General features: G+C 36.7%; 1 protein-coding gene across 1 annotated transcript; it reads right to left on the bottom strand.

The window, feature by feature from the left end:
• Positions 1-14,952: 14,952 nt before the first annotated feature.
• LOC149179330 (uncharacterized) lies at positions 14,953-15,516 on the bottom strand. The gene has a single exon (XM_089422424.1). It carries the CDS (start codon positions 15,514-15,516, stop codon positions 14,953-14,955), a length of 564 nt encoding a protein of 187 aa, XP_089278550.1.
• Positions 15,517-15,800: the final 284 nt, after the last annotated feature.

Raw genomic sequence — 15,800 nt, 5'->3', positions numbered from 1 at the left:
AATTCCTCAAAAGAAAGATGCAACTATTAAGGAGGTAGAAAGGAGTTCATCATCTTTTAGTCTTGAAAATGAAATATCAAAGATTAAAATTTATGTCCCATTAGTTGAATTGATGAAGAAAGATGCTTATAAAGGTCAAATTCTAAAGGCATTGAAGGTGGGAGAAGTGTCAAACACTTTCAATTTAAATTATGATCACCTGGAATTGTTTTATGGCCCGAAAGTTGAAGGAGGTTCACAAGAAGGTAATGTGCCACCATTTTATGTCAGCCTTAATATTCATGATTTGATATTGCATAATTCCATGTTAGATTCAGGTGCTTCTCACAACTTAATGCCTAAAGTGATCATGGACAAGCTTGGCTTGGATATAACCAGACCATACAGAGACCTGTTTTCTTTCGACTCCAGCAAGGTAAAATGTCTTGGTTTGATCAAAGATTTATGTGTCACTCTCACACAAATTCTAGCCGAGAGTGTGGTTATGGATGTGTTTGTTGTTGACATCCCACCGAAGTATGGTATGTTGTTATCAAGATCTTGGGGTGCAAAATTAAAGGGTTCTTTGTAGTTGGACATGTCATATGCCACTATCCCGGTGTTCGAACAACCAAGGAATTTGTATAGGGAAACTCTCATGAAATACATGGTAAGAAGTCAAGACAAACCAATAAATTATCATGTTTATTCTATGCATTTAGATATGGATTCATTCATTCTATACAATGATATATGTTTGGAAGAAGATGCTCAAAACAGGGACAACAAATCAGAAAAGGATGAAGGTAAAATGCTGAAAGAAAAATCAGAGTCTGATGATGATGAAGAAGGTATGTGGAACATGGACTTTGATGGTGCAGTTAGTAAGGAGGGGGTTGGAGCTGGTGTGTGGATTATGAGCCCCAAAGTAGGCAAGTCAAAGACTTATTCTTACAAACTTTCTTTCGAATGCACAAACAATGTTGTTGAATACGAAGCATTGATTTTGGGACTACATCCATTGAAAAGGTTGAGAGCCAAAAGAATTTCAGTCTATGGGGACTTAGAATTGATGATAAATAAAATTAAAGGTGAGTATTCTACCAAGAATCCTATAATGAGGGAATATAGGAATGTTGTTTTAGATTTTCTGCAATTTTTTCCATAATACAATTTGTCTGTGATTCCTAGAGATTATAATGCAATTGTTGATGCATTGGCTACCTCAACAAGTACATTTAAGATTCATATTCATCCGAACAAGAAGTATGAAATTGAGGTAAAACACAAGCCAGTTGTACTAGAAAACATCAAATATTGCAAGTCTTTGATAATGATAAACAATTGGATAATTTTCTGCAATTAAAAGGAGAATTTACAAATATGCATATTGATGATGGAAATAGTTTTGATAATTGTGAAGATGGAATTGACATAAATAAGACTAGGAAGAGTATTGACAAGCATGAGGCAAACCTTGAAGTTTTGTAGTTGAAAGACAATGTGATCCTGAGAGGCTTAGTTCCTTTGGAGGAATTGTTTGATTTCAATGATGTGGCTCATAAACCCAAAATATTACCTATTGATAGTGGAGTTGAAGACTGCAATATAGGAACCGAATTCAAACCAAAAATTGTGAAACTTTCTAAAGCTTTGGGTCTTAAAGAGAAGCATAAATATATTGATCTCATGAAGGAGTATTCTGATGTCTTTTCATGGGGGTATGAAGACTTGAAGGCCTATGATACGAGCATCATCCAACACACCATTCCTATCAAGGAAGGACATAAACCATTTAAGAAGAAGCTAAGGAGGACTAACCCTATTTTGTTACCCTTAATTGAGAAGGAGGTAAGAAAAAATTTTGATGCAAAGATTATTATTCCTTTAAGGTTTTCTAAGTGGCTGTCAAACTTAGTTCTGGTGAGAAAAAAGACAGAAGAGATAAGAATATGAGTTGACTTTCAAAACCTTAATAAGGTCTCTCTCAAAGACAATTATCCCTTGCCAAAGATGGATCACATATTACAGCGAGTAGTTAGTTCCAAGAGGATTTCATTGCTTGATGGTTTCTCCGGGTACAGTCAGATTTTGGTGCATCTGAAGGATTAGGATAAAACAACTCTCACAACACCATAGGGAACATTTATGTATGCAAAGTTGCATTTTGGACTAATGAGTGCAGGGGAAACCTTCCAGAGGGAAATGGACATTGTCTTTGCTGATGAGAAAGACGAGTTTATTGTTATATATCTTGATGACATCATTTCATATTCTAAATTTGAGGAAGATCATTTGCAGCATTTGAAAATTGTTTTTAAGAAGTGCAGAAAGTATGGTCTCTTTGAACCCAAATAAGTCTCTTTTTGGAATGGAAGAAGGTAAGATACTTGGACACATAATTTCCAAAGATGGCATCAAAATTGACCCAAGTAGAATTGAAGCAATTCAGAAGATTGATACCCCAAGGAATAAAAAGGAAGTGCAGTCTTTTATTGGCAGGATTAATTTTCTAAGGCGGTTCATTCCAAATCTTGCTGAAATCTTAAGGGCCATCACAAATATGTTGAGGAAAGACAATGAAATCAAATGGATTGCTGAAGCAAAGGGGTCATTCAATGAGGTAAAATCAACCTTAACTCATGCTCCTGTTTTGGCTAGTCCTGACTACACAAAAGATTTCATTATTTTCTCCTTTTCCTCAAAGCACACTATTGCAACAGTATTGATGTAGAAAAATCAGGAGGGCCGTGAGCAGCCTATAGCATTTTTCAATAGGGGATTAAGGGATGCTGCTCTGAAATAAAATATAATGGAGAAGCAAGCTTTTGCGTTGGTAAAGGATTTGAAATATTTCAGGGTTTACATTTTGCATTCTCATGTAATTGCTTTTGTTCCTAATGTTGTAGTGAAGGAGATTCTCACTCAAGTTGACCCAGAAGGAAGGAGAGGTAAGTGGATAGCAATATTTTTGGAGTATGATATCGAAATTAAGCCCACTAAAATTATAAAGGGTCGGGGACTAGCTAAAATGATGCATGAGTCAAATTTTCATGCATTGGACCTCAATTTAATTGTTGATCAAGACAATGATGAAGAAGTGGTTCAACAGGTATACGAAAGGTTCATGTCTTCCCCCTGGTACACATATATCATTTATGTTTTCCAGCACTTACAAGCTCCACCTAGTTTTACAAAGACTAAAGCAAGGTTTCTTAAATTGAATGCTATTAAATTCTGCATTATAAATCAGTCTTTATATTGGAAAGATGTAGGAGGAATATTGCTGAATTTTTTGTTAGAAGATGAGGCAGATAGAATAATGGAGGAGTTTCATAAAGGTGACTGTGGAGGGCATATTTTTGGAAAACCACAACAAATAAAATCTTGAGAGTTGGTTTCTATTGGCCTACATTATTTGTTGATGTGCACAAAAGGGTCTCTAGTTGTCATGAGTGTCAGATATTTGAAGGGAAGAAGAAAATTTTACCTCTACCTTTGAAGCCTATTTCAATGGAGGTGCCTTTTTAGTAGCGGGGATTAGAATTCATTAGCGAGATTCATCTAGTTTCATCAGCTCAACACAAATGGATATTGACAGCTACAAATTATTTCACTAAGTGGATTGAAGCAATTCCGACCAGGCAGGCCACAGATTCAGTGATTATTCAATTCCTGGAAGGTAACATTCTCTCGAGATTTGGTTGTCCTCATAAGATTATTACTGATAACGTTGTTGCATTTAAGTCTAAAAGAATGATTGATTTCTGCAATAAATATAACATAGTGCTTGGTCACTCTACTGCCTATTACCCACAAGGAAATGGTCTGGCAGAGTCCTCTAACAAGAGCTTAGTCAACATCATAAAGAAATTGCTGCAGGAGAACAAAAAGACTTGGCATAAGAAATTGATCAATGCATTATGGGAAGATAGGGTAAGTACCAAGAAATCAATTGGGATGTCACCTTTCCAATTGGTTTATGGAGTTGATGTTGTTTTTCCTACTTCCCTAGGAGTTCTAGTAATGAAATTATTGCAAGAAGCAGAGGTGGAACCAAATGATATGTAGAGGAGGATTAATCAAATGATACAATTGCAACAAACTAGAGAGGAGGTCTACAATAACACTGAGCTGATTCAGGACAAGATTAAGAGGATTCATGATAAGAGGAATAAAGCTGATGATTTCAAGATTGATGACCTTGTGTTGAAATGGGATGTCAGGAATGAAGAAAAGGGAAAACATGGAAAATTTGAAAATTTATGGAAGGGACCTTATAAAATTGCAACTTTTCATGGAAACAATGCCTATCTATTGAAAGACATGACATGGGAGCTACTTGTTGGAGGGTATGTTAATGGTAGGCTAATCAAACACTATTTCACCTGATTTCATACGGTTTAAATGCATCATTGTACATGTTGTACCTTAAGAAACCAATTTCCTGGCTATAGAGAAATTGTGCTTAAGACATTAATAAATATTATTTATTGTCACTTATTTGTCACTTAGATATATGTTGTGTTCTCAAATGAAGGACCTGGAGACTTGGTTTTTTACTCTTAATACATGTATGACCAGAACATCTATGAATTCCATTTGTTGCTAGATACAAATGATGAATGAAGAAAGCTTGAAGGGGAAGTTAAAGATAATATGCTGGTCTTTCACAGAAACTACTATCTGTAACTTAGAAGAATTATGAAAATGGGAACTGAATCATAGACAATATGTTGCTTAACATAGAAACTACTATCTGTGACTCTTGGAGAAGTTAAGGATAATATGTTGGTCTTTCACAGAAACTATTATCTATAACTTAGAAGGGATGATGAAAACTTCAAGTATAGGAGCGCTCTTTTAATGAATTTTAACTTTATCTACATAAGCAAATAAAGACCTGCAGCTTCATTACCATACTTAAAGGAAGAAAACATAAGATGACACATAATAGAGAGAGTTACAAAATTATACCCAACAATTTATGGAAACTTTTGATTCTTTCATTAATCAACAATTATATCAAGAATACAGTGGCCTAGTCTCTGGGTTCTCCAAAATTCCAACAACCAACCTTTTTTTGTAAATTTTCCTCCTTTTATACATTTGTGAAATAGTTGCTGATCTTTGAAACTATCAAACTACTAAATTGTTCCCTAACTATCCGAATTAAAAACTTATTACAGAATTTTACAGAGGTTTAAAGACACCTCAAAGAACATGAAATAACAGGAAAATAACTGAACTTTGAAGATGACATTAACTGTTGGCTTGCTCTGTTAATCAGCCATTGGGTTCCTCTGTATATGCTTAAATAATGATTAATCCATTTTAGTTGTGATAAACCATGTTAGCCATGCTTAAATCTGGACTTATGTATGCCTCAAGTGTTTTGATTGGCCAAAACACCAAGAAATTTGGCCAACTGCCTCTTTCTTCAAATTTTGCTTTAACACTGATTTTTTCGTTTACACAACAAAATCGATGCAAAACGCAAAGCGGAACTGAAAGGAATTAACTCCAATTTAATAAATCTACCGGATCCGCCTGTTCAGCGCTTTGTTGACTTCCATCGCAAATCACAATCGCCCTGATATATCACTGCAAAACTTAACTTTACGCACCCTTAAGCCACATAACTATAGTAGTGTTGGACTTATGCATAAATCCTTCATATTTGCGGTTTTCTATTATATACCTTTTATAATGAAAATATGCCATAAAACATGCTTTTTCCGCTTTTAATATGGGTTTCGCACAATTATCGAGGCATACTTTATCGCAATCGCAATCGGCGCTTTGAATTGGGGTATAATCCCAAAACCTTAACAAACTGCGATTAACGGACCCGCTGGAAATATAAAACATGGTATATATCATATCGGGTCTGGATCGTTGTCGCAAATCGCAATCAACAATCAGTGAATGAACCAGCACTTTACGGACCCGCCGAACTTTACAATATAATATATAAATGTTTCGGGTCCGGCCATCGCATATTGCAATCAACAGTACCCAACGTTCATAGTTCTGCGGTGCAGCGGACCCGACGAACTTTATAAAGCATAATATATATATTTCAGGTCCGAGTCTTCAACTTTAACTCTTGTTTCCTTTGTAAATCCAATATATTTATGCTTTGCGATATATATATATATATATATATATATATATATATATATATATATATATATATATATATATATATATATATATATATATATATCTATATATCTATATATCATATATATATATATATATATATATATATATATATATATATATATATATAACCATTGGCTTAATCCTTGGCTATATCGGGGCCGATTCTTTTATTTTTACTTGTTCCTTTACAAAGAAAACATACCCAATATACCATTATTACTCCTTCCTTTTTCTTTTATCTATTTTTGAAATATTTTCAAGTTCTTGTATGAAAAATGAATACTACAAGCAACAAAAATGCATGTTACAACATCTGGCTCCACCTGGGGATAGTGCTTTTTCCACAGAAGCACTAAGAACTACAGATTAGTGCCTTCACCTCGGGCATGGAGTCATATATTGCTTTGCATAAATTGAAATGTTGTGGCATTTGTACACTGATTTCACTCCAGTATTTACAATGAAATGATGCTTTTCTTCAGAACTAGAAGTATTGCTTTAAGTGTTGCCCATTGACAAGCAGTTGTAGAGTTTCACCATCAAGATTCTCAAGAATGAAGGTATTATTGGATCTTACTTCAGAAATTCTAAAAGGACCATACCAGAGAGGATCAAACTTCCCATGTTTACCCTTATCTTCTCTTCTGGTATCCCATCTCAATACTAAATATGCAACTTTAAAATCAATTTCCTTGGCTTTTCTGTCAAAAATATTTTTCATCTTGGATTGATACATAATCAAGTTGTCTCTTACCTTGTCCCTGTTCTCACTTAGCTCCACCACTTTGTTCATTCTTCTTATCAAAGCATTTGGTTCTTCTTTCGCCTCCTGAACCATTGCAATCACCGACTTCACAAGTTGACTTGGAAACAGAGCCTGAGTTCCATATACTAATTTAAAAGGTGATTTCCCTGTGGATCTTCTTGCAGTTACTCTAGCAGCCCACAGAGAAAAATTTAACCTAGAGTCCCAATCTCTTTGATTTTCTGCAATGGTTTTCTTCAGGATCTTCATCAAAGTTTTGTTAGTAGATTCAACTAATCCATTTCCCTGAGGATGATAAGTTGTTGAATGGGACAAAATAACATTGTACTTGTGACAAAAAGCAATGAACTTACTTGAATTGAAGACTTGAGCATTGTCTGTTATAATTTTAATGGGGCATCCAAATCAGCTGAAAATATTTTCCTCCAGGAACGTCATTATTATCTGATCATTTGCTCTCTTAGTAGGAATTGCCTCTACCCATTTGGTGAAGTAATCAGTTGTTGTGAGAACCCACCTATGTTGTCTGCTTGAAGGTGGATTGATTTCTCCAACAAAGTCCAATCCCCATTGTCTAAATGGCTCCTCTATGAAAACTAGAATCAAAGGTAAAGGGGCTAATCTCTTTTTCTTAGCAAAAAGCTGACACTTCTGACAACTTCTAACAAACTTATATGTATCACCAAATAAAGTAGGCCAATAAAATCCTGCCTAAAGGATCTTATGTGCAGTTACTTTCCAACTGTAATTTCCTCCACAAAACCCCTCATGATAATCTTTGATTGTTTCTATAAATTCATCCTCTGTTAAACATAGCAATAAAATTCCAACAGGATCCTTCTAGTACAATCTGCCTTCCACAATCACATATGGTTGTGCCTTGATCTTTAGTGCCCTATACTTTATTCTATCTAAGGATTGGGGACAAGAAAGAAAGCACAAATAATGAATTATATGCTTATACCATTCTGAACACAAAAATTTATACCTGATCTTCATACCTGGATCTTGCTCTCCTTCACTTTCTTCAGCTGCTTTTTCATCCACAAGTGCCAACAAGTTAATTCCCAATGCCTGAAAGTTTGATTCTGTCAACATTTTTTCCAATCCTTGTCCTTTCACCAACTTTGTGGGTTTTATGTCCAAATCATATTCTTGGATCTTGGCAATCCACTTTCCTCTTCTGCCTTCTACATCTCCCTGTAGTAATACATCTTTCACTGCAACATTTGGCACATAAGCAATGATTTGGGACTGCAGCACATAAGTTCTAAAAGCTTTCAAGGCTTTTACCAAAGCATACACCTGTTTCTCAAAGATATTATATTTCAACTCGAAATCCCTAAGAATCTTACTGAAGAATGCAACTCACTGCTCTCTCTCTTCATCATTCTTCTGCAGTAAGACAACAGCTATTGAACTTGATGATGCAAATGAAAAAACTTGGAAAGGCTTTTGGTAATTAGGGCTGATTAAGACTGGAGCTGCCTGCAATGCATCTTTAATCCTAGAAAATGATTCTTTAGCTTCCGTGGTCCAATGCACTTCATTCTCCTTCTTCAACATATTAGTGATTTCTTTCACGATTTCTGCATAATTGGACACAAATCGTCTTAGGAAGTTAATCTTTCCCATAAATTTCTGGATATCCTTTTTACTCCTAGGCAATGGTGTTTTTGGTACAACTTGTACTCTGGCTGGATCTATCTTCCCTCCATCTCTGGACACAATGTGTCCCAATAGTTTTCCTTCCTCCAAAGCAAAAATGGATTTCTTGGGATTTAAGGAAAGTCCAAATCTTCTACATTTAAAAGTCCGTTTCAAATGGTCCAAATGCTCTTCATCAGACTTTGAGAAAACAATAATATCATCCAAATATATTACTACAAACTTATCTCCAACAAAGGCAATGTCCATAGCCCTTTGAAATGTAGCACCTGTGTTCATCAATCCGAAAGGCATTCTGGCATACATAAATGTTCCCCAAGGAGTTGTGAACGTTGTTTTCTTCTGATCCTCCTTATCCATAGCCACCTGGTTATAACCAGAAAATCCATCTAGCATTGACATTCTAAAAGATCCTATTACCTTTTGCAGCACATGATCCATCTTAGGAAATGGATAGTTAACTTTAAAAGAAACCCTATTGAGATTTTTGAAGTCCACACACAACCTTGTTTCTCCATTTTTCTTTCTCACAGGTACTAAATTAGCCACCCAATCAGAATACTTGAGTGGGACTATTATTTTGGCATCAAGCAACTTCTTGACCTCCTTTTCAATTGATGGTAGAAACAGAGGATTTATTTGTCTAAGCTTTTGTTTATAGGGTTTAATTCCCTCCTTCAAAGGAATCTTGTGCTGGATAATATTTACATCATAGGTTTTGAGGTCTTCATAGGACCATGCAAAGACATCAACATAATCCTTGAAAATTTTAATATATCTCTCTTGAAAATTAGGTGAAATTCCACTGTATAATTTTACCAACCTGGGATCCTCCTGAGTTCCAATGTTGTGACCATGAATATGTTCATCTTGTGAAGTTTTCCCTGAGTCAACAGCCACATCATTGGAATTAAAAAGCCTTTCAAGAGGAACAAGTCCCTTTGGTAGAATATTATCTTTCAATTGAAAGATCTTCTGATTTGCTATTGAATCTTTTAAACCACTGACTTCTGCAATTTCTGTTGTCTCTTCTTCATCCTAATCAATTTTTTGCGCCCTAGAACTCTTCAACCATAGTAAAAAACTCTTTAATCTTTTGATCATCCTCAAAAACTTTCCAATTCTTAACATTATCAGGAACGGAGTGTCTGTGTCTCATCTCTACCTCATATCTTAGTCTTGGATTAATAGGAGGCTTGAAAGTACTAGTAGCTACAGCCAATGAATCTGCTAATCTATTCTCATCTCTTGGAATAAATTGAATATTAAAAGCTTCAAAAAAGTTCTCAATAAAATCCCATACCTCATTTTTGTATGCCCTAAACCTAGGGTGCTTTGTTTGGCAGTGATCTTTTATTTGCTTAATGATTAGCTCTGAATCTCCAAAAGCAGAAATTGACTTAACTCCCATCTGTTTAGTTGTTTGTAGAGCAATAATCAAGGACTCATATTCTGCCACATTGTTTGTTGCCTCGAACTCTAATTTAAAGGAAAAAGGGAACATATTACCTCCAAGTGCAATTAGAAGAAAACCAACACTAGTTCCTTCCTTGGAATAAGATCCATCAAAGAATAATTTACGTCCTCCTTCTGTTTGCAGCTCTGTAATTACATTGATTGAAGTAAGCTACTTCTAATTATCTTCAACTAGCTCTGCATTATCATGTAGTGTGAAACAAGCAAAGTCATCCTTCTCTTGACTATATACAGGTGAATTACTTGCTCCATTTTTTGTAATTGTTTTTACAAATCTAGTTTCTTGTACAATCTCCTCTCCTCCCCACCAAAAATTGGTATAACAGCATATGTAAAATCTAGTTTCAAAACACCTCCCAATTTAGCCCCCCAGGACCTAGATAGAAGCATTCCAAATCTAGTAGGAATATCTACTACTACAACATCCATGACCAAGCTTCTAGCTAGAATTTGGGCTAGTGACACTGCCAGATCCTTAATAATCCCCAAACACTTGACCTTGTTCGAATCAAAAGAATACAAATCCCTATAAGGTTTGGTCACTTGTAGATTTAGTTGCTTCATCACTGACAAAGGCATAAGATTATGTGAAGCTCCTGAATCAAACATACAATTATGTAGGAGGAAATCATGAACCAATAAGGAAATATAAAAAGGAGGTATTGAAGAATCTACTTCCTCTACATGTGGACCAAAAACCACTACTGGTTTATCTTCCTGCAGATTTACAATGTCATTTATACTCTCATTTTCTTTTAAATTAATAAACTCAGCAATCTCCTTTTGATAAGTAGGTGTTTTTGCCAATTCTGTAAGGGGAACTTGTGTTCTTACCTTTTCCAACTCCTTAATAAGACTAAACAAGTGACCCTATTTAGCAGTGTTCTCGTTCTCATCTTCACCTTTCTTCATGACTGGAGTTACTTGAGGAATTGAAACAAGTCTCTCCAAAGGGATTTTTTCAGTTTGATCTTGAGAAGACTCACCTTGAAGTATTTGTGTCTTTCCATTTGCATTCTGTTGTTGCTTTCCTTTATTCACTTGTTTTTCAGGCTGAGATTCTTGTGGAGTCGCCTTTGGTGAGGAAGTTGAAAATTGCTGCTCCCTTTCATTTTCTTGATTTCTTGATATTTTCCTCGATCTCAAGTCATATTTCTTGTGTAGCTCAGCCTACATAAAATCAGAGAATTGTTTCCAGTATTCATCAATTTCATTTTCATCATGAATGGCATCTGTTTCATCATATGCATACTCTTCCCCTTCAATGCCAAGTTCATCTTCATCCACTGCATATAATGTAGAAATTTGATCTTCATGTTGTTCTTCACCAGGATCTGCTTCTATATATAATGGTTCTTGAATTTGATTTTGATCTTTTCTTTCCTTTTGCAAAATTTGTAAAGGTTGTCTTCTGTATTGGGGATTAAAGTTCTTATTATACTGTGTTTGTCTTTGAGAGTTCTTATTTTCTAACTCTAACCTATTTAACTTATCTGACAAATTTTTAATTACATTACACATATCCTCCAATGATTGACTTTGAGAGGATTCTATCTTTGCCTTTCCCTTGTCTTGGGTAGGTTGTGTTTCTAGTGCTTTCCCTGCAGCCACTAGATTTGCTTCTATCTCTATTGCATCTGTTTGGATTTGATTAAGGGTCGGAGCTCTTCTTTCCCTTAATGTAAATCCAAAATTTGATTCAAAAGCCCTTGCAAAAGTTATTTTTGCACCAGCAGGAGGAGGCTTAATCTCTGCTGGGAGACTATTGTACAATTTGTTAAATCTTCTGACAAATTCGGCCACAGTTTCATCAGACTTCTTCTTTATGGCATTAAACTCTATTAATGAATACCCATGGTCTCTTTTTTCTCCCCATCTCTGAATAAACACATGTTCCATCTCTTCCTAAGAAGGACTGGTATTATTGGGAAGTCCTTTGAACCATTTCCTTGATTCTCCATCCAAGGACTGAACAAAAAGTCTTAGAACAACATCTAAATGTTCAACATTTAGGCTTTCTGCAAAATTACAAAATACTACTACATGATTCTTTATTGTCTGTTCATCTTCCCCTAAAAAACGAGGAAGAGTTTTGAGGTAATCCTATGGCATTTGATTGAACGGTTGTAGTAGTTGAAGAGGTGCATACCTATTCACCAAAAATGTAGGTGCTGCCATGTTTATTGAACTTTGATTACCAATAGATGTGGAACTTGACTGAGATGTAAATGGAATGTGCAAAGGTGGTAATGTGGATATTGGTTGAGGTTGGATGATTATAGTAGGTAAATAGAAAGTAACAGACTCTAAAGATTGCTCTTGACAATTAGGTTCCTGAAATGAAAATGATGAAAAATATGACTCTTTATCAAATGAATGTTCAGGTGAATAGCTGCCTGATGCAGACAATGTAGGAATTGGTGTAATTGGAATCTTAGACCTTCCAACCCTCTTAGAAAATAGCCTTTCAGGATCTAAAAGAGCTTGAACCTTCTATTGTGAAGTATCTGATCTTGTATGGGGTCTTCTTGGAGCCAGACTTATTGCATTGATTCAAAAGCAGCCAAGTATTTCCTCCTCACTAAACAACCAGAGGAGAATCTTTAAAACCCAGGGAAAAGTTTTCTTGTCTTCTCTCCCTGACAACGGCGCCAATTAATGTTGTACCTTAAGAAACCAATTTCCTGGCTGTAGAGAAATTGTGCTTAAGACATTAATAAATATTATTTATTGTCACTTATTTGTCACTTAGATATATGTTGTGTTCTCAAATGAAGGACCTCGAGACTTGGTTTTTTACTCTTAATACATGTATGACCAGAACATCTCAGAATGCCATTTGTTGCTAGATACAAATGATGAATGAAGAGATATTGAAGGGGAAGTTAAAGATAATCTGTTGGTCTTTCACAGAAACTACTATCTGTAACTTAGAAGAATTATGAAAATGGGAACTGAATCATAGACAATATGTTGCTTAACACAGAAACTACTATCTGTGACTCTTGGAGAAGTTAAGGATAATATGTTGGTCTTTCACAGAAACTATTATCTATAACTTAGAAGGGAAGATGAAAAATTCAAGTATAGGAGCGCTCTTTTAAGGAATTTTAACTTTATCTACATAAGCAAATAAAGACCTACAGCTTCATTACCATATTTGATGGAAGAAAACATAAGATGACACATAATAGAGAGAGTTACAAAATTATACCCAACAATTCATGGAAACTTCTGATTCTTTCATTAATCAACAATTATATCAGGAATACTATGGCCTAGTCTCTGGGTTCTCCAAAATTCCAACAACCAACCTTTCTTTGTAAATTTTTCTCCTTTTATACATTTTTGAAATAGTCGCTGATCTTTGAAACTGTCAAACTACTAAATTGTTCCCTAAGTTTTTGAATTAAAAACTTATTACAGAATTTTACAGAGGTTTAAAGACACCTCAAAGAACATGAAATAACAGGAAAATAACTGAACTTTGAAGATGACATTAATTGCTGGCTTGCTCTGTTAATCGGTCGTTGGGTTCCTCTGTATATGCTTAAATAATGATTAATCCATTTTAGTCGTGATAAACTATGTTTTTTTTTTTTACAGAATCGGGTACTGATATATTATAAAAACTTCCAGGGACTGAGTCCTATTACATAGATATGATAAACCAAAGCATTAAGGGTCCAAAACGGGTTCGCAGACCCTAGGTCCTTGTTGCTACATAAACGGTAACTGAAATGGAAAAGGTAATGGCTATATTGCCGGATAAAAGAGCCTGCCAACCAACAAAATTTGTAGTTCATGAGTCCTAGGGGTGCTTCTGGTTAACTGAGTCATCCGGGAGAGATTCCTTCCTTGCACTGGCTCTGGTTGAAGCTTCCGCTTGCATGCTTTGAGTAAGAGTCCTGATGTGTGCTATGGCTTCCTCTAGGTGGGTGCATCTGTCCTTCAGAGCCTCGATCTCAGCTTTATATTTTTCCAGCTTCTTCCTTTTTGATCTGTTGTCCGCCTGATAATCATCTTTGAGGTCGTTGAAACGCTTGATGAATCTGCCAATCATGAATGTGTGCGCTTTGCAGAGAGTGCACTCACTGTTTGTGATGACATTTTCTAAGGGATTGTTTGCTGGCTCCTGAGCTCCCTGCTGTTCCTGCTGATCTGCCATTTCTCCAAGCTGGGGAGGAAGGCCAAAGCGCTGGAATTGCAAGTAGGGACGGATTCTGGGGATGATGGCAAAGAAGATGGAAGGCAGAAAGGGGGAGTGCCAAGCTTTGCGCAGGGAGGGGACCAGATGGGAGGAACAGGATGGCGGGGGAGCAGGAGGAAGGTAAGATGAACGCTGTAACAGCCAAACACACAGCCCGTTAGAAGAAAAAGAGACTTTAAAAATAAAATTGCCGGATTTTACCACTGGTGAGGGACGGGATCTGAGCTCCTGATGACTGTGCCCTGCTTCAAGAGAAAGACTGAGTTGGGAGGAGGCGCATGCCTGGACCTTCGAAACGATGGAAGATGCGTTTAAAGTGATGGACTTGCTGCTATAAATAGAGGGAGAGAGGTAGCTCAGTTGGGCGATCAGATGTTGGTCGAATCGATTGCTGAGGTGACTCAGTGTCCAGGTGGAGATTTTGCTGCTCGCGGAGGAGATTTTGGTATGATGAAAGTTTGAACAGAGCCTGAGAATGACGGCGAAGGGCGAGAGAGTCCCAATGTCGGGGCTGTAAGAGGTGACATGAACGCTTACAGGGGGGAGGGTCTGAGAGAGGAGGGACGGAGTGGCGCAGTCGAGGAGATTTGGCAGAGAGTGAGGAGATTCGAGGGTGGGCAAGATTCGAGAAGGATGAAGTCTGAGGTGGCTCAGAATCTTCGAAAAAGGGGAAGGATTATATTCTTTAAGGAATTGCTTTGTCATAGGAGAGGTCGTTTTCTCTGACTTGGCCTGCGGGTCTGTTGGCTGCCTTGTTGGCCTGTTCATCAGCCTCTTTGTTGCTGTTCCTTAGCACATGTTTGAGGGTGGCCCCGTTAATATCTCTTATATTGTCGAGGATCCTAGCTTTAATGTTGTTCAGGGCAGTTTTCCTGAAGTCCTTCCCCGAGACCATAGCAGCAATGATAATTGCTGAGTCGCCCGATATGAGCGGATTTTGGAGACCAAGTCTCTTCATAATTGAGGTTCCCAGGAGAAGACTATAGGCCTCGGCCCTATTGTTGGACATTATGCCCAATCCCCACTCGTAGGTCACTAAAATTTCGCCTTGATGATCTTTGATGACTCCTCCGGCACCTGCTTGACCCGGATTGTTTTTTGAAGCCCCGTCGAACTGGAGGGAAGGCCTCTTTTGATTTTGAATCCATTCTCTGATTTCCTCGTTAGAGCCCCTTAGCTTCCACTCAATCCTTTTCTGTCCTGTGCTTACTGTTTTGTGATTCCTTGAGTCATAACTGAATTTGCCCATCCATTCGATTTCCCTTGGATTCCCAGATTCTTGATCTAATTGGACTATACCATTAGCACTGATAGTCTCCGAGATGAGGGCGATTGTTTTTGCAAGAGTGCTTGAGATGCTGGCCTTCTTATTATTAAAAATGCTTTTGTTTCGGGCATTCCAGATTTGCCAACAAAGGGTAGGGGGGATGCTATTCCACAGTCTTTTGGCAAGATTTTTATTTTTCTTGGGGTAGGGGTAGCTGTTTCCCCAATTTTTTTGGAGGAGGGTGATCTGATTAGGCAAATCCCCTT

The sequence above is a fragment of the Pinus tabuliformis genome, chromosome 4_1, assembly GCF_031772625.1.
Source record: "Pinus tabuliformis cultivar Carrire ecotype Pingquan chromosome 4_1, CPIR1, whole genome shotgun sequence".
Lineage (NCBI taxonomy): Eukaryota > Viridiplantae > Streptophyta > Pinopsida > Pinales > Pinaceae > Pinus > Pinus tabuliformis.
Note: the sequence above shows the minus strand (reverse complement) of the source record. Positions and strands in the feature narration are given on the sequence as shown.